Below are 24,043 nucleotides of genomic sequence, written 5' to 3'. Positions count from 1 at the left end.
ACCACCACCAGCAACACTAACACCACAACAATTACCACCACTACCACCAAAGGCACCACCTTGTGACTTATCAATGCTTTACTTAACCAATAGAGGCGTAGAGGCTCAGGCTAGAAAAAAATATTAATCGTAAAAATGTATTTAAAAAAGTTCTTCTTCCATAGTTACTGCTAGGGTTCACTAATTTAGAATTGTTTTACTGATTTGTGATTTGCAGTGTGCTTCAGTGCCACTGCTTGTGTGTAGCACATTAAAAGCTTCTTCCCTCAATTAATAAACTGTGTGTGGCAGTTTACTGCACAAGTGAACACTAAATACATACAGTAGGTGGAGCGTGTTGTTTCAAGGCAATATATGCGTATAATTGCACTGAGCAGAGATGTACGTATTTGTTACTGAAACACAAAATAAGCAATAAGCAATAGTGCAGCATTGTAAGTTTTGGTAAATAACACAATGTAAATCTTTGAGAATGTACTCACAAGTCTAGAGCCCAATAGTTTTAGACTCAATTTATAGGTGTATTGGGAAATTTACAGGGATCCCATTCCCTTCTCTGTGTACTTGTGATTGTTCCTTTGCCTCCCCGTATGGATCCACCGGATGCCAGGTATAGTCAAAGTATCACTTTCTTGGTACAAAATAAAAACCAGAGTGTGACAGACCTCTCTGTCCCTGGATTTTATGTTTATTCCTTAATTCATATGTTTGTTCAGTAATCCTAACTTGTATATTGTGATTTCTTTCTAAAACCGAACCAACTACCGAACAACTGACCACCCAGTAGTGGAGTGTGCTGCCTATTGACCCCTTTAACCTTTTTAACACCTTGGGAAACTGCAAACACCTCAACATTCTGAGCGGTTGGCTGGGTGGTCGTAATTTTTATGTGCGAACGCCATCTTAAACTGTCGAACGGCCAGCGGTGTTTTGTCGTCGAGTGTATGGAACTGTTTTTGGGCACTCGACTGCACGAACACTGCTGGGACTTCCAGACTTCCATTGATTTGACTTTCTGTTGAACGAAGGCAGCTGTGTTTGGTAGATTTAATCATCCGAACAAGAGACACCTGACAGGGAGATCCAGCATTACCCTGTGGTCAAAGAAGCCTTACTCGCCAGATATGCTGTTACTCCAGAGGCATATCGCCGGCGGTTCCGAGAGTCTAAGAACGGTTATTTCACTATTTTGACATGTTTTCGAAATTCCCGAAAGAGACTGGCCACACCAGTTGAATTCATGGAACTATTCTGGGCAGGAGCCTCGCGGGCGGCTGGGCAGAAATGGGGCTTCCAGATAACTTTTGAACCCCTAAACCGATATGGATGATTTTTAAGTATGTTGTTCAGGGGAACAGGTATCAGGGGATGTATGTTTTATGGGGTTCTCCTATGTTTTGGGGTATTTCCAAAAATGTATAAAAACTTGTCTTTTTTTCGTTTGGAGATAATTGAGTTGATACAGTAATTAACTAAATTATCTCCCAAGCAGAGGGAAGGGATTGTGTATACTGTATGGGAGTGTCTCAATGTAAAACTCTGTTTTTATTGGCTTGTTACTTGTCTCTGTGCCCAACAAGGTCCACCTGGGTGTCACCCTTGTTGGGAAACCTGCATAAAAGGTCAGCATGCCTCCATTAAAATTCAGTTCCTAAAACACACAGTATAGGTGAAAAAATAAATAAAACAGTGAATTTTCTAAGACAATGCTCCAAATTCAATTATCCACAAGAAAATAGTTGAGAAAAGCTGCTAGATACAATAAAAACCTTCCCAAGTTTTCGAACATCCCATAGGACAAAAAATAAAATTAAATTCAGTATCAGCGCTTAGTGGGTATGCCCCTGTTATTTAAAAAAGGGTCCAGCACAACAAAATAACCATTCAGCAAAGAGTTTCAGGTGTTATGTAGGGGTACTTCCAAAAATCCACAGGGATTAGTTATTGTAACAGTAGCATATATGGCAAGTCTGTGTCTTTATACGTATCCAGACCTTTAACCCCTTAAGGACACGTGACATGTGTGACATGTCATGATTCCCTTTTATTCCAGAAGTTTGGTCCTTAAGGGGTTAAAAGGTTTCCAGATTCCTTTTTTTAAAGGTCTGGATACGTATAAAGACACAGACTTGCCATATATGCTACTGTTACAATAACTAATCCCTGTGGATTTTTGGAAGTACCCCTACATAACACTGGAACTGAAACTCTTTGCTGAATGGTTATTTTGTTGTGCTGGACCCTTTTTTTAAATAACAGGGGCATACCCACTAAGTGCTGATACTGAATTTAATTTTAAAATTCAGTTCCTGATTTACCCTCAACACAGAGCCTCGTCTCGTGCTTGTAGGGAAAAGCTATACCTGCGATAATCCCTGCTCTTGAGATTGCTCTCTGGAGTATTATAATCACTAGCTCTTCTAAGAGCTGTTCCTGCTCTGCTCTGTGGCTTCCCTTTCACAACAGGGGAGATATTCTATCTCTTGGTGGTGAAAATGCCTTACTCTATTGGGGTGACCGCTACAATTGGTGGCTAGTGGCGGGATGGTTCTTTTCCCCCCGGAAGGGAAGCTACAAAGAGATCTGATGAAGGAAGGAATGGATGGAGAAATGGTACGAGCAGCTTAAGAGATCTACACAAAAGGATCTGCTCGAGAGCCGTGGCCGTACCACTAACAACTGAAAGAAAAGAGAGCTGATAGCCGAACTGCTGGAGATGGACCGAACAGAAACAGCACATGAACTTGTTTTCCTGAATGAGAATATGAATTGCTGCGTTCTGTTCAGGCAAGGTTGGCATACTATGGGCCAAATCATCCAGCGGACATTGTTACACAGGTGATGGCCGTGGCTGATGCTGAAGCCAGGGATAAATGCCAGCATCAACTCCGTTTAGCGGAGCTTCAACAGCGAGGAACTACAACGGCAGAGGTATCGGTGGCCCCAGTAGAATGAAAGAAGGTAGCTTTTGCAGAGTTCTAAAACTTTCAAGAGACAGAAGGAGAAATTGATGGGTACCTTGCTGACTTTGAGCAACAATGTGTCTTACACCGAGTACCCAACAACAAATGGGTCACTATTTTGGCTGGGAAGTTATCAGGGAGAGCAGCTGAGGTATTTAGAGCTATACCTGACAGGGAGATCCAGCATTACCCTGTGGTCAAAGAAGCCTTACTCGCCAGATATGCTGTTACTCCAGAGGCATATCACCGGCGGTTCCGAGAGTCTAAGAAATAGGGAAAGGACACCTACACCGAGTGGGCATGCCATCTTCACAGAACCACATCTCACTGGGTAGCCAGTTGCCAGGCTGTATCCAGGAAGGACGTCCTACAGTTGTTCCTGTTAGAACATTGTTTAATACCTTGTCTCCTGACATTTGAGACCCCTTACCCTACTGGAAGCAGCTTGTCTCGCAGAAGAATACACCGACTCTCTAAAGACAGAGACCACCCTGGCGAGACCTGCATCTCAGCCAGAAATCCGGCCTATTGTAACCCCACAGCCTACTACCTTTCGGGGACCTCCTAGACCTCAGTCGGTCCCATTGAAGTCCCTGGTGCTATAGGTGTCAGCAGATCGGGCACCTTCGCAACAACTGCCCCTTGGAACCTCCACAACAGTCCTGTGGTCACTCTAATGGAGTAACCCCCGTGGCTGGAGGAGCTATTTACCTGTTACCTACCTCCTGCATTCACTTGGATTGGGGAGCCGGATCCGGTCAAGTGAACGTAGGGATCATGTCATGATAGATTTACCTGCTGAAGTACTGCTGCGGAATGATTTGGGCCCTTTGACCTTCGCATACGCCCCTCGACCAAACCGCTGAGGCTCACCCCGTGGCCACCCGTTCCCAAGCCTGCACTGCAGAAGCTGACCCACATTTCTCAGAGACCCACGGAGGATACAAGCCCCGACTGTACCCCTAGCCCAGACCCCCTTAGACTGGAACACCCCAGAGGAGTTTAGGAGGGAAAACCGGAAAGATCGTACCCTCCACAAGTAGAGGGCCAAAGCTGAGACTCAGGAAGCGGGGACAGAGGGAGAGTGGTTTGAATGGGAGGGGGGTAGGTTATATAGATTAACGGAGGATGCTAAAAAGAACACCGCCTCTTTCCAGAAGCGACAGCTGGCAGTCCCCAGGAAGTAGCAGTTGGAGCTGCTGAGAATTGGGCAGGATGTCCCTCTAGCAGGACATTTAGGAGTATGTCGCACGGCCCACCGGATAACCCAAAATTAATTTTGGTCAGTTATAAATGGGGACATGAGACGGTACTGCAAAATGTGTGACACTTGTCAACGAGTAGGGAAGCACCCCAAGGCCAGACTTATGACCATGCCTATTATTGGGGGACCCTTTAGCCGCATAGCCATTGACATTGTGGGACCTCTTGCCAGGCCTAGTCCATCCGGGAAGAAATATATTCTTACCGTGTTGGACTATGCTACCCGCTATCCTGAGGCGGTGGCACCATCTAATACTTTTTTCTTTTTAAAGGCACGCTATTGTGACACCAGATATGAGTGGCAAAGTGGACTGGCAGAGGTTGGCAGAGTACACGCTGAAGGCCTGACACCCGCTTGAAGGACACTGACTGCTATTAGCTTACAGTGAAAAACTTTTTTTTCTTTTTAAAGGCACGCTATTGTGACACCAGATATGAGTGGCAAAGTACACTGGCAGAGGTTGGCAGAGTACACGCTGAAGGCCTGACACCCGCTTGAAGGACACTGACTATTAGCTTACAGTGAAAAACGTTTTTTCTTTTTAAAGGCACGCTTTTGTGACACCAGATATGAGTGGCAAAGTACACTGGCAGAGGTTGGCAGAGTACACGCTGAAGGCCTGACACCCGCTTGAAGGACACTGACTGCTATTAGCTTACAGTGAAAATCTTTTTTTTCTTTTTAAATGCAAGCTATTGTGACACCATATATGAGTGGTGGCACTGGGCAAGTGGGCACAGTATCCACTGTGAGCCTGACACAGAAGCTGGCAGGCAGGCAACTGCAATTAGATTACACAGGGAAAAAAAAAAGCAGACTGATGTTCTAGCCCTAAAAAGGGCTTTTTGGGGTGCTGTCCTTACAGCAGAGATCAGATGAGTCCTTCAAGACTGTAGTGGACACTGAATACTCTAGCCTAGCTATCCATTTCCCTATTAAATCAACAGCAGCTACACTTTCCCTCCTCTCACTAAGAATGCAGCTTCAGTATGAATCTAAAATGGATGCTGTACAAGAGGTGGGAGGGTCTGGAAGGGAGGGTCTGCTGCTAATTGGTTGGAATCTGTCTGCTGACCGTGAGGCACAGGGTAAAAGTTTACTCAATGATGACGAATAGGGGGCGGATTGAACCGCGCAGATGTTTGCCCGCCGTGGCGAACGCGAACACGCTATGTTCGCCAGGAACTATTCGCCAGCGAACCGTTTGGTACATCGCTACTTTGGAGTATACTTTTACTGGATTTCACTTAAATGGTGCTTTGGAGTATACCTTTATTATAAGAAAGCAGAGACTGGGGAAAGTAGATACATGAAAGCCTGGCATGTACCTCACTTGTTCAGCCTCTGGGGGGAGCATGGTGAGCAGATGAAAAGGGAAATAATAGTTAGTAGTTGCAGACCTTATTCCAGATACTAGATGGCAGTCAGTTAGTAATCTGTGGAGATGAGCTGAGCAGTGTGAGTCAGTCCACTTGATGTGAAGGACACAAGGCTTTGTGACTTATTGCTAATGGGTCCGATTTAAGTGTCAGCCAATTTCTCTCGGACAACCACAAGGGAAACCACGACAGGGCACTGAGCAGGATGACAACTGGGCCTAAATACCCCTCCTCGAGATTTGATAGGCTGTAACTGGCCTTTAACCCCAAAAGCAGTTACCAGGTTTCCATTTGCATAATTGCTGCTCTGCATTAACCCTTCTGTGGATTTTGTTGCTGCTTGGCACAACGTTTCCTGTGTGGACAGTATATGTCATTAACCACATTTTTATATAAGTGGATGAATACGTGACATTACCCTCCACTTGAAAAAGGCCCACCGGGCGGGAAGGACCAGGCTTGAGAGGAAATTTGGCGTGAAAATAGCAAATCTTGCGGCTAGCATGTATATCAGATGCCGGAACCCAAGAGCGATCGGCTGGTCCATAACCTTTCCAATCCACCAAGTACTGTAAAGTGCCCCAAGAAAACCTGGAATCCATTATGGAGGAGAACTCATACTTCTCCTGTCCAGAAACAACTAAGGGAGGAGGAGGGACACTTGAGACAGTATATTTATTGTAAACAAGAGGTTTGAGCAAGGACATATGAAAGATATTTGGAATTTTCAAGGAGGCCGGAAGGGCCAGAGAATACGCAACAGGATTGATCCTACGAAGGACACGAAAAGGTGCAAGGAACCTAGGAGCAAATTTCATGCTAGGGACTTTGAGCCTGATGTTACAAGAAGATAACCAAACCCTCTCACCCACTTGGTAAACAGGGTTTGCACCTCGACGTGTATCAGCAAAATGCTTGAAGCGGTCAGCAGCAGTACCCAGAGCAGATTGAACTTTAACCCAGATATCACGGATGGAAGCCAGATGGTCATCCAGAGCAAGAATAGCCATATCAGAAAAAACAACCGGTAGGACAGTAGGATGCCGGCCATTATTAACAAAAAATGGACTATGCCCAGAGGAGTCATGGTCAGCATTGTTCCTGGCAAACTCGGCCCATGGTAATAATTTGGACCAATTGTCTTGAGTGCTATTAACGAAACAATGCAAGTATAACTCCAAAGACTGGTTAGCCCTCTCAGCTGTACCATTAGTCTGGGGGTGGTAAGAGGATGAAACAGACAATTCAGTCCCCAATTGCTTATTGAAAGCCTTCCAAAACCAGGATACAAACTGAGAACCTCTATCAGATACAATATTGTGAGGAATGCCATGCAGACGGACAATCTCATGTATAAAGATCAGTACCAGGTCTTGAGATGACGGTAATTTCTTGAGAGGGATGAAGTGAGCCATTTTAGAAAAACAGTCAACAACCATGAGAATAGTGGTATAACCATAACTACTAGGAAGTTCTACAATGAAATCCATAGATAAGTGGGACCATGGGAGCTCAGGAATGGGAAGAGGTTGTAACAAGCCACAAGGGAGTTTATGAGGTACTTTGGAAACCGCACAAACAGAACAAGCCTGCACATACTCCTTAACATCCTTCCTGAGGGAATCCCACCAGAATGACCTCATGATAGCAGAAGTGGATTTATTATTACCTGGGTGACCAGCAGACACATTGCCGTGAAACACCTTCATGATATTAATCCTTTCCCCCAATGGAACGAACAATTTGTCCTGAGGTTTACCGCAGGGCGTCTGAGACTCCATGATGGAGCCAAGCAGCAGAGAGGACAATGAAAGGATAGTGGAAGAAATGATAAATGTGTTGCCACTCCTTGAGAGCTAGAATAATGGCCAACAATTCCCTATTGCCAATATCATAATTGCGCTCGGCAGGAGACAACTTTCTAGAGAAGTAACCACAAGGATGCAATGGAGTATCCTGCCCCTACCCCTGTGTAACGGAGCTCCCTGTACTCCGACCGAGTACCCTCTGTTAATGAATGCTTCCTAGCTTGCGCCGAGGAACACGAGCACCGCACACCACAACCACTGGAGTCTCGCCATCTTCCTTCCACCCTGGATCAGCTTCTGTCCTCCAGGACCGTGTGGGAAAGACCTCCAGCATCCAGGACTGTGTGGGGAATACCTCTCCTCCAAGGAGAGCGTAACAGGAACAGCTCTTAAAATAGCTAAGTGATTAAGGCTCATAGGAGTATGCATAGCAATCCCAAGTGTGAGTATAGCTGTCCCCTCCAATCACGAAACAAGACTATGTGTTGAGGATCAAGAAGAACTGATTAAAACTTTATTTTACGTGGGACTAGCCCATATGGTCGTTACATTAACATTGCTGTGAAAACTCAATAAAATTACAAACAGTCAAATCATAGCAAGCAACATACAGTGACTTATTATAACATAATTACATATTTATAAATGGGTGGGGAAGACCATAATTAACACAAAATGTCTCTCCTACATGCAGAATTAGCGATATGCAAATTAACCAGTCTTGCTATTCAGGTAGTGCATATTGCTGTTGCTACCAATAGAGGGCACTAGACAAGCTCCATAGCCAATTCCACCTAGTTGGTAGCAAATCTCAGCAGTACAGGAGAGCAGGCAATACATTTCACAGTACACACTATAAACAATTACATTACACACACCCTGCACCTATAATGGGTACAGGGTGACTAAAACATAAAAGAAATAAAGCAACCTACAAAAATAGTCTGTCTGAAGGTAGAATACGGACTTTAAAGCCAAATACATCAAAGAGTCATAGCCACATGGTAGGAGACTGGCCAACAGGCTTCTCCATAACCCAGGGAAGCAGGGGAATTTGTCACACAAAAAAAACAGTTACAAAAGGCAGTTTGTAACATATCTCTCCTTTTGGGGGTAGACTAACCAGGTACCTGACCTTCTGTCGGTCAGGGCCTGCGTTAGTCAGACAACCCACCCACAACAAACAAGCACAAGTGTAGCCCACCCACAACAAACCGTTACTGCACCTGGTGATTCCTCTGGGTTGATGGGGCACCACGCTGTGGAGGCTTGGGGGGCAGATGCCAGCTATGCTCTGCCCTGGGGTAGCCTGATGGGGACTTGGCTGGGGAGAGGAGATATCACTTACCCCCTCCTCTTGATACTCCGGCGATGGTAGCTGGGGATCTGAACAGGCTGTCCAGCATCCCTGAGGGCAGGCACAGAGACCACGGTCCCATATGCACCATCTGGGAGATTGGTGTCTCCCCTTGGTGGGGTAAGCTGCCAGGTCTGATCAGTACCAGGTCTTGAGATGACGGTAATTTCTTGAGAGGGATGAAGTGAGCCATTTTAGAAAAATGGTCAACAACCATGAGAATAGTGGTATAACCATAACTACCGTATATACTCGAGTATAAGCCGACCCGAATATAAGCCGAGGCCCCTACTTTTACCCCAAAAAACTGGGAAAACTTATTGACTTGAGTATAAGACTAGGGTGGGAAATGCAGCAGCTACTGGTACATTTCTAAATAAAATTAGATCCTAAAAAAATCATATTAACTGAATATTTATTTACAGTGTGTGTATATAATGAATGCAGTGTGTATATGAATGCAGTGTGTGTGTATGCAGTGTGTGTGTATGAGTGCAGTGTGTATATAATGAATGGAGTGCAGTGTGTGTATATGAGTGCAGTGTGTGTGTATGAGTGCAGTGTGTGTACAATGAATGCAGTGCAGTGTGTGTATGAGTGCAGTGTGTATGCAGTGTGTGTATGAATGCAGTGTGTATGTATGAGTGCAGTGTGTGTGTGAGTGCAGTGTGTGTGTGTGTGAGTGCAGTGTGTGTATGAATGTAGTGTGTATATAATGAATGCAGTGCAGTGTGTGTGTATGAGTGCAGTGTGTGTATAATGAATGCAGTGCAGTGTGTATATGAGTGCAGTGTGTGTGAGTGCAGTGTGTATGAATGCAGTGTGTATATAATGAATGCAGTGCAGTGTGTGTATGAATGCAGTGTGTGTATGTGTGAGTGCAGTGTGTGTGTGTGCAGTGTGTGTGTGTGAGTGCAGAGCATCGGTGGGGGGGTGGGCATTTTATTAATTATGATTTAATTATTATTTTAATATTTTTTTTAATGTTATTATTTTTTTTAGGTAACTATAACAAAAAATGTGCTGAAAAACTCGTCTTATACTCGAGTATATACGGTACTAGGAAGTTCTACAATGAAATCCATAGATAAGTGGGACCATGGGAGCTCAGGAATGGGAAGAGGTTGTAACAAGCCACAAGGGAGTTTATGAGGTACTTTGGAAACCGCACAAACAGAACAAGCCTGCACATACTCCTTAACATCCTTCCTGAGGGAATCCCACCAGAATGACCTCATGATAGCAGAAGTGGATTTATTATTACCTGGGTGACCAGCAGACACATTGCCGTGAAACACCTTCATGATATTAATCCTTTCCCCCAATGGAACGAACAATTTGTCCTGAGGTTTACCGCAGGGCGTCTGAGACTCCATGATGGAGCCAAGCAGCAGAGAGGACAATGAAAGGATAGTGGAAGAAATGATAAATGTGTTGCCACTCCTTGAGAGCTAGAATAATGGCCAACAATTCCCTATTGCCAATATCATAATTGCGCTCGGCAGGAGACAACTTTCTAGAGAAGTAACCACAAGGATGCAATGGAGTATCCAGGTGATATCCCAGATAGCTATGCCATGGAGCCCATTCATATAATGAAAGACTATGGGAAAGACTTTGGCTCTATGGCAATTGAACTGTATGTGTGTAATCTGAGCGCCATTCAGTAATAATGTGCGCTCAGATCTGAGCAATCTGGGGATATGTTGAATGTACCTGTTTTATGCAATGGCTGCACAGTTATATATTTTTATGTATTTTATTGTCTTTTGCTGCCATGTGTTCAATGGAGTTTTGCCTCTGTCCTTGGAGATAATTGGATTACTTACCAATTATCTCCAGGATAGAAGACTCTGTGGAACTGGTTTTGGGCAGAAAAGCCATGCTTCATTTGGTCACAAAGGACTACGATCTATCTTTTGAACCACTGGACCAATTTGTATGATTTTGACATATGTTTGTATTTGGAGTATGCTGATTCTGATGATGTGAATGTGATGCATACTTTTAAAGTTATGAATAATGTGGAAAAACTGTATTTCTCTGCATGTGATAATTACATTACCCATTGTGTAAGGTAATTGTATCACAGGCAGAGGGGAGGATTTTGTGTGGGAGTGTCTGAGTGTATTGTACGTGTTTATTATTTGTTTTCCAAAACCCTGTGGGTGGTACTAATGTGTATATAAGAACAATAAACCCACAGCTCTGTCTGTTTCTGCTTGACCCGCAAAACGGAACCTTGTCTCGTTCTTGGGGGATTTATTGTATGCTGTTCCAGTTCGACTGCTAGGAGTGTAAACCTATTCGTATGGTTTTTCCTATTCGGCTGTTAACAGCATTCGTATGTTTGCAGCTATAATGGTTACAGGGTGACTAAAACATAGGAGAAATAAAGCAACCTACAAAAATAGTCTGCCTGAAGGTAAATTAGGAACTTTAAAGCCAAATACATCAAAGAGTCATAGCCATATGGTAGGAGACTGGCCAACAGGCTTCTCCATAACCCAGTGAAGCAGGGCAATTTGTCCCACAAAAAAACACTGTTTAATAGACATGCCCCTACTCGCGGCATTGCAAGTAGGGGCACAATTTACTAATACTAAGTAATTTTTACTTAGTATTAGTAAATTTGGCCACAAACAAAAAAATAAATAGGGGGCTTACTGAACATTGCATATGTTCGCCATCCATGGCGAACGCGCTATGTTCGCCAGGAACTATTCGCCAGCGAACCGTTCGTGACATCACTATCCCTAAGTCCTGGACTGGTAGGGGGTCCTTGAGGACTAGGTTGAGAACCCCTGTTCTATAGCCTCCTTAGATCCCCTTGCGTGCTAACCCCCTTGCGTGTCATATTGGTGATGGGGGCTATTACTGAAGAAAATCCCTTTATAAACCTTCTGTATTAATTGGCAAACCCAATGAATAGAGATGTCCCAAACAGTTCAAAATAGTTCACCGGTGAACATAGCATGTTCGCGAACATATGCGATTTCCGGTCCGCCCCCTATTCGTTATCATTGAGTAAACTTTGACCCTGTACCTCACAGTCAGCTGACACATTCCAGCCAATCAGCAGCAGACCCCCCCTCCCAGAATGTGTCAGCTGACTGTGAGGTACAGGGTCAAAGTTTACTCAATGATGACGAATAGGGGGTGGACCGGAAATCGCATATGTTCGCAAACGCAAACATGCTATGTTCGCTGCGAATTGTTCCTGGCGAACTATTTCGAACTGTTTGGGACATCTCTACCAATGAACCTTTTAATGGCTTTCAACCCAGTGGGTAAAGGCCATTGTAGAACCGATTCCAGCTTTTTAGGATCCATCTGAAACCCCAAGGCAGAGATATTATATCCCAAAAACTGTACTTCAGATTGGTCAAAGATGCATTTTTCTAATTTACAATAAAGTTGATTCTTTAACAAGGTCTGCAGAACTTGTCTAACGTGATCGTGGTGAGTCTGAATGTCAGGAGAATAAATAAGGATATCATCCAGATAGACCAAGACAAACGAGTAAAGGTAATCCCTGAGTACATCATTTATGAAATCTTGGAAAACCGCTGGAGCATTGCACAACCCGAATGGCATCACTAGATATTCATAGTGTCCACTTCTGGTATTAAATGCAGTCTTCCACTCATGGTTTTCCTTGATTCGCACTAAATTGTAAACACTTTTAAGATCAAGCTTAGTAAATACTTTATCGCCTTGGAGTCTATCAAATAATTTGGCAATAAGAGGAATGGGGTAGGCGTTCTAAATGGTGATTTTTTTCAATGCCCTGTAATCGATATATGGGCGCAACTCACCGTCCATTTTAGATACAAAAAGAATCCTGCCCCAGCAGGCGAGGATGATATCCGTATGTGGCCTTTATTCAATGAATCCTTAAAGGGAATCTCCAGTGCCAGGACTGCAGGATCCCTCTCCCTCCCACCGCCCAATACCCGGTTGCTGAAGGGGTGAAAACCCCTTCAGTGACTTACCTGAGGCAGCGACATGTCCCATGTCACTGCCTGCTCCTGCCCCGCTGCTCCACCTTCTGCCTCTGTCGACTGGTGGGCGAGACTGATCCCGCCCACCGGCCAAGGAGACCTAACGCGCATGCGCGGCAATGCCGCGCATGTGCATTAGTGCACCCCATAGGAAAGCATTGAAATTGAATTTCAATGCTTCCCTATGGGGAATTGAGCGACGCTGGAGGTCCTAACACAGTGCTAGGGACCAGGAAGTTCCCTCTAGTGGCTGTCTAGTAGACAGCCACTAGGGGAGGACTTAACCCTGCAAGGTAATTATTGCAGTTTATAAAAAACTGCAATAATTACACTTGCAGGGTTAAGGGTAGTGAGAGTTGGCACCCAGACCACTCCAATGAGCAGAATTGGTCAGAGTGCCTGGAGTGTCCCTTTAATATATTCCTCCATTACTCTACTCTCCTGAGGTGACAGAGCATAGACTGCTCCCTTAGGTGGCATAGCACCGGGTAGTAAATGAATGGAACAGTCATAAGGTCTGTGAGTATTCGACTGAGTTTTGCTGAATACTTCTTTAATGTCTTGGTACTGTATAGGGATTTGAGGTGTACTAGTGGGTAATCCAATAGTGCCCACTCTTTTGGCAACATTCAATACACACCTTTCATAACAATCATTACCCCATTCTAATATTTCCCCATTAGCCCAGTAAATACGAGGGTTATGCTTCTTAAGCCATGGAAAGCCTTAAATGATCGGACAGGAAGGGGATGCAATAACCTGAACTGTAATCTCTTCCTTATGTAATGCACCAATGGACACATTAATGGGTAAGGTTTCGTGTGTAATCAATGGTTGTGAGAGTGGTCTCCCATCAATAGCTTCAACAGCTAGGGGTGATAGTCTCTCCTTGATAGGTATAGTATTACCTTTAACAAATTGAACGTCGATGAAGTTTCCAGTGGCACCTAAATCCATCAGGGCTTTGCATGAAAAGTTCTTCTTTTCAAAGGCAATAGAAATATCAAGGAGAAACCTATTTTTATCCATTCCAGAGGACGTTTCCATTACACCTGTCCCCTTAAGGTGTGGTAGTTTTCCGGACGTATGGGACAATTGTTTCTCATATGTCCTTTTCTACCGCAGTATAGACATAGGCCTTCTTTTCTCCTATATTGACTTTCTGCTTCCGACAGTCTAGTGACCCCCAACTGCATGGGTTCAGGTTCGGACTGTACAGGAAATTCAGGGACAATAGGTTTGGAGAAGTGGGGTGCTAAAGGCATATTCATGTGTCTGGTCTTGTTTCTAGTAGCCTCTCTGGTTCTCAATCTATTAACAATTTGCATGACAAAAGTGATAAATTCATTAAGCTTTTTGGGTAAGTCTTTGGCGGCAATCTCATCCAGCATAGTTTCAGATAGTCCCTTTTTAAATGCTGAGATTAACCCACTATTAATCCAGTCTACCTCGGAAGCTAGGGTACGAAATTCCATGGCATACTCCGTGATAGACCGATTCCCTTGTCTGATATGCATCAGGGAAGTAGAGGCATCTTCCTCCCTGCCTAATGGTTCAAACGTAAGTTTAAATTCTGTAATAAACTCCAGGTAGTTGTGTGCCACACTCCTATTACTCTCCCCTAATGGATTGGCCCAAGCTAAAGCTTTACCTTTTAATTGATTCATCAGGTAACCAATTTTAGCTCTGTCTGTGGGAAAAGATCTCGGTGAAGCCTCAAAATGATACTCAATTTGGTTAAGGAATCCCCGGCATTCTTGGAAATTACCATCAAAATGCAGAAGAGGAGATAAAGAGATAGTTGGTACCTTGTATACTATAGGCGGAGGTACACAAGGCGGAGGTGAGACAGTAGCAGCAACCGCAGGTTGCAGATGCACCGTACGAGTAAGAAGCATACTGAAAGCCTGGGCAAATTGATCCAAGCGGTGATCATTCTCCTCTAGTTTCCTTTCGCAAGCAGCAAATTCCACAGGATTGTAACAGCACCCCTAGGCATAAAAGGGGTTAAACACCGTTTAGAGGATATTCCCTTCCAGATATATAGGCAGCTACCAAATACACCAATCCGCCGAACAGGAAACCATATGAATGCCATAAACAGCCGAACCGGAACCAAACGAACAGAGGCGGCTCTCTAATAAGGCGGTTTAGGCGGCCGCCTAAGGCCTCGCACTGATGGGGGCCTTGCGGCCGCCTAAACCGCCTGTGGGCAGACTGTGTCACCGAGGACCTGACACCAGGAGGGGGCCCGGCGGCTTGCCCGGTATGCTGCTGGGTGCGAGGCCCCTCCTGGCTGCCTGGCCAGCCACCGCAGACACCGGTCTGCAGCTCTGCAGTGAGCAGAGTTGCAGACCATGTGTCTCGCGAGAACCGGCCAATCAGAGCGTTGACGCGGGTTACCACGGCAACGCCCTGACATCTCGCAACATTACATGGTCTGCAGCTCTGCGGAGCTGCAGACCGGAAGCAATGGCCACCGGACCACCAGGGAGCCCACTGGACCACCAGGGAAATAAACGTAGGTTCTCCCTCACCCCCCTCACCATCACCCCCCACCACCCTCAGCCTAACTACCCACCACACCACCCTCAGCCTCACCACCCCCTAGCCTCCTCAGCCTCACTACCCCCCACCACCCTCAGCCTCACCACCCCCCACCACCCTCAGCCTCACTACCCCCCACACCATCCTCAGCCTCACCCCCCACCACCACACTCAGCCTCACTACCCCCCACACCACCCTCCGCATCATCACCCCAACCACCATCAGCCTCACTACCCCCCCACCACCCTCAGCCTCACTATCCCCCACACCACCCTCAGCATCACCCCCCAACCACCCTCAGCCTCACTACCCACACCACCCTCAGCCTCACTAACCCCCACACCACCCTCAGCCTCACTAACCCCCACACCACCCTCAGCCTCACCCCCCACCACCCTCAGCCTCACGACCCCGACCACCCTCAGCACTCCCCACTCCCACCACCCTCACCACTCCCCACCACCCTCAGCCTCACCACTCCCCACCACCCTGAGCATCACCCCCAATCACCCTCAGCATCAACCCCCCTCACATAACCCTGTGTTCTTCTTACTCCTCCCCCTATGTTCTTCTTACTCCCCTCCTACCCTTCCTGTGTCCTTCATACTCCCTCCTCCTCCTCCCTGTGTCCTTCTTACTTACCCATCCCCCTCCATCCCCCTCCATGTGCCCTTCTTACTCCCTCCTCCCCCTCCATGTGTCCTTCTTACTCCCTCCTCCCCTCCATGTGTCCTTCTTACTCCCTCCTCCCCCTCCCTGTGTCCTTCTTACTCCCCTCCCCCCTCCCTGTGTCCTTCTTACTCCCTCCTCCTCCTCCCTGTGTCCTTCTTACTTCCCCATCCCCCTCCATGTGCCCTTCTTACTCCCTCCTCCCCCTCCATGTGTCCTTCTTACTCCCTCCTCCCCCTCCATGTGTCCTTCTTACTCCCTCCTCCTCCTCCCTGTGTCCTTCTTACTCCCGCCTCCCCCTCCATGTGTCCTTCATACTCCCCTCCCCCCTCCCTGTGTCCTTCTTACTCCCCCTCCCTGTGTCCTTCATACTCCCCCAGGGCTGCCATCAGAAATTTTGGGGCCCCTGACAAAGCACAAAGTCTGGGCCCCCCCCGCCCGCTCCCTCCCGGGCCCGCCAACGCCCTACCTAGTCCGCTGACAATGCTGCACGACTGAATGTGGTGTGTATAGTGGAAGTGAATTAGAATGTGTGTAATGGATGTAGTGTTTGTGTGTATTAGATACTGTTTGTGCAGTGAATGCAGAGTGTGTGTTTGTGTAGCGGATGCAGTGTGTATAGTGAACGCAGAGTGTGTTTGAGTAGTGGATGTAGTGTGTACACAGTGATGTAGTGGATGTAGTGTTTGTATGTACTAGATGAAATGTGTTTAGTGGATGCAGTGTCTGTAGTGTGTGTATTAGACGCAGTGTCTGTGTATAGTGAATGCAGAGTGTTTAAATTTGTGGTGGATGTAGTGTGTGTACTGTGAATACAGGATGTTTGTGTAGTGGATGCTGTGTGTACAGTTAATGCAGAGTGTGTGTCAGTATAGTGAATCCAGAGTGTGTGCATAGTTTAGTGAATGCAGAGTGTGTGTTAATGTGTAATGAATGCAGAGTGTGTGTTAGTGTGTAGTGAATGCAGAGTGTGTCAGTGTAATTAATGTAGTGTGTGTGTTAGTGCAGTGAATGCAGAGTGTGTGTAAATGTGTAGTGAATGCAGAGTGTGTGTTAATGTGTAGTGATGTGTAGCGGATGCAGTGTGTATAGTGAATGCAGAGAGTGTTTGAGTAGTGGATGTAGTGTGTGTACAGTGATGTAATGTGTGTTTGTGTAGTGGATGTAGTGTTTGTATGTACTAGATGAAATGTGGAGTCCAAAATAAATGGGATTATTTAAAAGCCGCACTACTGAAGGCAACAGAAAATTGCATTAGGCTTGTCAGTAAAAGCAAAAAATTCAAGAAACCACTGTGGTACTCCGCAGATGTGGCCAAAATAGTAAAAAACAAAAAGTTAGCATTTAGTAATTATAAAAAAACCCAGAGTGAGGAAGACAGAATGACCTATAAGATTAGGCAGAAAGAGGCTAAGCAAGTTATAAGAGCTTCCAAATCACACACAGAAGAGAAAATAGCACAGTCAGTAAAAAAGGGGGACAAAACTTTTTTTAGATACATAAATGAGAAAAGAAAAGTAAAACAAGGATTAGTTAGATTAAAAACAAAAGAAGGAAGGTATGTAAATGAGGATAAAGGTCTAGCTGACTGCCTCAATGAATATTTTTGTTCGGTATTTACAGCTGAAAATGAAGGAAAGGGACCTCTGTTAAAAAAAAGGATAAATGAGTCATTTATTACACGTGAGTTTACAGAGGAAGAGGTTCTATTTCAACTGTCAAAAGTAAAGACAAATAAGTCAATGGGACCTGATGGAATACACCCAAAGCTATTAAAAGAGCTTAGTGGTGTACTAGCAAAACCATTAACAGATTTATTTAACCAATCATTGTTAACAGGAGTAGTCCCAGAAGATTGGAAGTTAGCGAATGTTGTGCCCATTCACAAGAAAGGTAATAGGGAGGAGTCGGGCAACTATCGGCCAGTAAGCCTTACTTCAGTAGTGGGGAAAGTGATGGAAACCATGTTAAAGGATAGGATTGTTGAACATCTAAAAACACATGGATTTCAAGATCAGAGACAACATGGGTTTACTTCAGGGAGATCATGCCAAACTAATCTTATTGATTTTTTTGATTGGGTAACTAAAATTATAGATCAGGGTGGTGCAGTAGACATTGCTTACCTAGATTTCAGTAAGGCTTTTGACACTGTTGCACATAGAAGGCTTATCAATAAACTGCAATCTTTGAGTTTGGATTCCAATATTGTTGAATGGGTAAGGCAGTGGCTGAGTGACAGGCAACAGAGGGTTGTAGTCAATGGAGTATATTCGAAGCTTGGGCTTGTCACCAGTGGGGTACCTCAGGGATCTGTACTTGGACCCATTCTCTTTAATATTTTTATTAGTGATATTGCAGAAGGTCTTGATGGTAAGGTGTGTCTTTTTGCAGATGATACTAAGATATGTAACAGGGTTGATGTTCCAGGAGGGATAAGCCAAATGGCAAATGATTTAGGTAAACTAGAAAAATGGTCAGAGTTGTGGCAACTGACATTTAATGTGGATAAGTGCAAGATAATGCATCTTGGACGTAAAAACCCAAGGGCAGAGTACAGAATATTTGATAGAGTCCTAACCTCAACATCTGAGGAAAGGGATTTAGGGGTGATTATTTCTGAGGACTTAAAGGTAGGCAGACAATGTAATAGAGCAGCAGGAAATGCTAGCAGAATGCTTGGTTTTATAGGGAGAGGTATTAGCAGTAGAAAGAGGGAAGTGCTCATGCCATTGTACAGAACACTGGTGAGACCTCACTTGGAGTACTGTACACAGTACTGGAGACCATATCTTCAGAAGGATATTGATACCTTAGAGAGAGTTCAAAGAAGGGCTACTAAACTGGTTCATGGATTGCAGGATAAAACTTACCAGGAAAGGTTAAAGGATCTTAACATGTATAGCTTGGTGGAAAGACGAGACAGGGGGGATATGATAGAAACATTTAAATACATAAAGGGAATCAACACAGTAAAAGAGGAGACTATATTTAAAAGAAGAAAAACTACCACAACCAGAGGACATAGTCTAAAATTAGAAGGACAAAGGTTTAAAAATAATATCAGGAAGTATTACTTTACTGAGAGGGTAGTGGATGCATGGAATAGCCTTCCAGCTGAAGTGGTAGAGGTTAACACAGTAAAGGAGTTTAAGCACGCGTGGGATAGGCATAAGGCTATCCTAACTATAAGATAATGCCAGGGACTAATGAAAGTATTTAGAAAACTGGGCAGACTAGATGGGCCGAATGGTTCTTATCTGCCGTCACATTCTATGTTTCTATGTTTCTATGTTTCTATGTTTAGCGGATGCAGTGTCTGTAGTGGATGTAGTGTGTGTATTAGACGCAGTGTCTATGTATAGTGAATGCAGAGTGTTTCAATTTGTGGTGGATGTAGTGTGTGTACTGTGAATACAGGATGTTTGTGTAGTGGATGCTGTGTGTACAGTTAATGCAGAGTGTATATTAGTGTAGTGAATGCAGAGTGTGTGTGCAGTATAGTGAATCCAGAGTGTGTGCATAGTTTAGTGAATGCAGAGTGTGTGTTAGTGTGTAATAAATGCAGAATGTGTGTTAGGGTGTAGTGAATGCAGAGTGTGTCAGTGTAATGAATGTAGAGTGTGTGTAAATTTGTAGTGAATGCAGGGTGTTTGTTAATGTGCAGTGAATGCAGAGAGTGTGTTAGTGTAGTGAATGCAGAGTGTGTTAATGTGTAGTGAATGCAGAGAGTGTGTTAGTGTGTAGCGGATGCAGAGTGTGTGTTAGTGTAGTGAATGCAGAGTGTTAATGTGTAGTGAATGCAGAGAGTGTGTTAGTGTGTAGTGAATGCAGAGTGTGTTAATGTGTAGCGAATGTCAGTATAGTGGATGCAGGGAGTGTGTTAGTGTGTAGTGTATGCAGAGTGCATGTTGTATTAGTGAATGCAGTGTGTGTATTGTATTAGTGTATTCGTGTATGCAGTGTGTGTGTTAGTGTATGCAGTGTGTGTTGTGTTGGTGTATGCAGAGTGTGTTGTGTTATATATGCAGTGTGTGTTGTGTTAGTGTATGCAGAGTGTGTTGTGTAAGTATATGGAGAGTGTGTGTTGTGTTAATGTATTGTGTGTGTGTTCTGTTGGTGTATGAAGAGTGTGCTGTGTTAGTATATGGATAGTGTGTGTTGTGTTAGTGTGTGTTGTGTTAGTGTATGCAGTGTGTGTTGTGTTGGTGTATGCAGAGTGTGTTGTGTTAGTGTATGCAGAGTGTGTGTTGTGTTAGTGTATGCAGTGTGTTGTGTCAGTGTATGCAGTGTGTGTTGTGTTAGTGTATGCAGTGTGTGTGTTGTGTCAGTGTATGCAGTGTTTGTGTTGTGTCAGTGTATGCAGTGTGTGTTGTGTTGGTGTATGCAGTGTGTGTTGTGTTAGTGTATGCAGTGTGTGTGTTTTGTCAGTGTATGCAGTGTTTGTTGTGTTAGTGTATGCAGTGTGTGTTGTGTCAGTGTATGCAGCATGTGTGTTGTGTTGGTGTATGTAGTGTGTGTTGTTAGTGTATGCAGTGTGTGTTGTGTTAGTGTATGCAGAGTGTGTGTTGTGTTGGTGCATGTAGTGTGTGTGTGTTGTGTCAGTGTATGTAGTGTGTGTGTGTTGTGTCAGTGTATGTAGTGTGTGTGTTGTGTCAGTGTATGCAGTGTGTGTTGTGTTAGTGTATGCAGTGTGTGTTGTGTCAGTGTATGCAGCGTGTGTGTTGTGTTGGTGTATGTAGTGTGTGTGTTGTTAGTGTATGCAGTGTGTGTTGTGTTAGTGTATGCAGAGTGTGTGTTGTGTTGGTGCATGTAGTGTGTGTGTGTTGTGTCAGTGTATATAGTGTGTGTGTGTTGTGTCAGTGTATGTAGTGTGTGTTGTGTCAGTGTATGTAGTGTGTGTGTTGTGTCAGTGTATGCAGTGTGTGTTGTGTTAGTGTATGCAGTGTGTGTTGTGTCAGTGTATGCAGAGTGTGTGTTGTGTTGGTGTATGTAGTGTGTGTGTGTTGTTAGTGTATGCAGTGTGTGTTGTGTTAGTGTATGCAGAGTGTGTGTTGTGTTGGTGCATGTAGTGTGTGTGTGTTGTTTCAGTGTATGTAGTGTGTGTGTTGTGTCAGTGTATGCAGTGTGTGTTGTGTTAGTGTATGCAGTGTGTGTTGTGTTGGTGCATGTAGTGTGTGTGTTGTGTCAGTGTATGTAGTGTGTGTGTGTGTTGTGTCAGTGTATGTAGTGTGTGTGTAAATGTGAAATCTGGGGGGGGGAGGGTGGAGGAGGGGGAGGAAGGGGCATTTTCACATAAATAAATAAATAAAAAAAAATGTTTTAATTAAATGTTATTCCCCCCTCCCTGCTTACCTGGTCCAGGGAGGGGGAGATTCCATCCCTGGTGGTCCGGTGGGGGCCCTCCCCCGGCTCCCTGTTACCGCAGAGGGGGCGCAGGCAGCACACGGCCTGTTCTCCTCTCTTCTCTCTTCCAGCAACTCTCGCGAGACCCGCGGAGCGTTGCCATGGCAACCGGGTCTCGTGAGAGTTATTAGAAGAGAGAAGAGAGGAGAAGAGGCCGTGTGCTGCCTGCGCCCCCTCTGCGGTAACAGGGAGCCGGGAGACCGCGGCTGCACACATAGATAGTGATATTCGCTATCTATGTGTGCAGAAAGGGAAAGTGGGGCCCAGGACTGCCAGAGCAGTCCGGGCCCCCCAGGGCCGCCGGGCCCGTGACAACTGTCATGGTTGTCACCCCCTGATGGCGGCCCTGTACTCCCCCTCCCTGTGTTCTTTTTACTCCCCCCCCTCCCCCTCCATATGTTCTTTTTACTCCCCCCCTCCTCCTCCCTATGTTCTTTTTACTCCCACCCCCTCCCTCCCCCCTCCCTATGTTCTTTTTACTTTTCTTTTTAGACATATAGCGCAAATTCCAGTTTTTGTTTACGTTTTGTTTTGATCAGAACGTGTACTATTGACTCCGTCCTGAAGGGGTTAAAGATTGACCAAAAAAAAAACCCCAACCAAATGACCCATTGATTAAAGACACTGAAATTCACATTACCAATGCTTCAGATTCACTGGTTAAAAACTGTACACAAAATGGCATTTCATAGTAAGAAATTATAAAACGACAAATCATCTTATTTAAATTTTTAGGTTGAATTAATTTTAATTTTTATTTTTTTAGATCAGTTATGGAGCTACAGACTACCTTCTGGGAGATAAAAGTATCTACCCATACTTTCTAAGGATGGTTCAAAATGACTATGCGCATTACTTGATATTGTGCAAAATTTTTAAACATTTTGGATGGAACTGGGTTGGGATTATTTTCGCAGACGATCACTCAGGGGAGCAAGAAAGTCATGTTATTTTAAAATTAATGGCCACCTACGGAATTTGTGCAGCTTACATAATAAGAGCTAGTGAAGCATCGATAAAAAAGAATAGCATTAGTCTACAGGTTGCTAAAAAGTCATCCGCTCAAGTTATTTTACTCTGTGGATCATTTTCACTATCAGTTATTTATTTAATAAATAAATATAAAGATATGATATATGACAAGAAAATAATTCTTCCTCCTGTATGGGCTTCTAATAGTTACATATTTTATTTTAAGGTAGAACCATTGTATAATAGCTTGGCTCTAGATTTTTTTCCAATCTTGATTCCAGGAATTGAAGATTCTTTTGACAATGTACACCTTTCAAGGTTTCCAAATTACACACTACTTCATCATTTGTGGATGTCACATTTTTCATGTTTATTGACAAATAGCCCTAAAAATATTTTTTATGGATCTTTCTGGAAATATGATTGGAGAAACTGCACAGGGCTTGAACATATGCCATCTTTTAAAAGTTACATTTTCATAGGAGTTTCTCCACGAGTGTATCATGCAGCACAAATCTTGGCTCTTGCTTTGAATGATATGCACTCATTGTTAAATACTCAATTTCCTGATCGAAACATACAAGACCATAATTACAAATTTAAGGTAATATACTCTTTATATTTTCTTTTAACACTTATAATTCTGATATCATAAACCATATTAATATATATAAACCATTAAATGTTTAGTTTGAATAGCCCTATAATTTCCTTACATGTCTAAAATAACATTACATTTGTTGAGACAAGCTCTGTGAGTTTTCTAAAAGCTGATGTGAAAAATCTTGAAAAAAAACCTTTAATCTGCACCATCCAATCAATATTTGCTTTTTAACTTCAGGTTGACATTTTACCTGAAGCCTGCCAGGTGCTGCTCCCTGCCTCCACTACTGTAACCGCGGCTGGTTCCCTTATTTACCACTATAACGTCTTAAAGCATAGAACTTAGCAGGGCTAACCATCCAGATATCATAAATTTGTATAGTTAGTGTAAGAGATCCTCTATTTAAAATATATAAATAGTTGAGAATACAATATAAAATAAGGATTGTCTTGGAAGCAATAGTTTTGTCTTTTTAGATATTTATTATATAAAAATATAAATATAGACATAAAATCCATTATAGCAGAGTTTATAAGATTAAACTAAATGCTTGCAAATATCATTAATAGGTTAACATACCCTTCTGAACATGTCATCATGTCAGCCTCTCTGTCATTTTAAGATGGAGCAGTGTCTGTCTCCAAGTCTCTCCTCTGTCTCTTAACATTTAAAAGTACACCTATTTATACCTTAGGTTTCTCCATTTTAGGGTCACCATAGTTCATATATGAAAAAGTAATTTGTTCACTTTATTCAATTTAGGACCCCCCTTAACTTGGCAAAGATACAAGGCCATAACTAGTTCCATTAAATTGAGACAAGATGGCGTCTTAAAGTCTGAATAGCTTATCTATTAAGGTTACCCCAGTATATTAAGGTTACCACAGTATGAAAGAGTCATGGGATAGCCTTGAAGCTTGTTTATGCATTATTGTTATTGTAATTCGTCTGGGACAAAATGGCGCAAACATATTATGCACTGAGGTTATTGCTTAAAGAAACATCTATGAAAAACAATATGTTACATTTCTAACCCCTTGTCAGTTTGCAATATCTCTTAAAGACAAAG

The 24,043-nt window shown here is 43.9% G+C and overlaps 1 protein-coding gene across 1 annotated transcript in view; it reads left to right on the top strand.

The window, feature by feature from the left end:
• Nucleotides 1–24,043, top strand: part of LOC134585669 (vomeronasal type-2 receptor 26-like) — a 73,204-nt gene that overhangs the window by 11,837 nt on the left and 37,324 nt on the right. Inside the window, exon 3 of the mRNA XM_063441127.1 lies at nt 22,165–22,497. Within this exon, the coding sequence (XP_063297197.1) occupies nt 22,165–22,497 (333 nt within the window). The remainder of the gene's footprint in view (nt 1–22,164; nt 22,498–24,043) is intronic.

Source organism: Pelobates fuscus, chromosome 1 (assembly GCF_036172605.1).
Source record: "Pelobates fuscus isolate aPelFus1 chromosome 1, aPelFus1.pri, whole genome shotgun sequence".
Lineage (NCBI taxonomy): Eukaryota > Metazoa > Chordata > Amphibia > Anura > Pelobatidae > Pelobates > Pelobates fuscus.
Note: the sequence above shows the minus strand (reverse complement) of the source record. Positions and strands in the feature narration are given on the sequence as shown.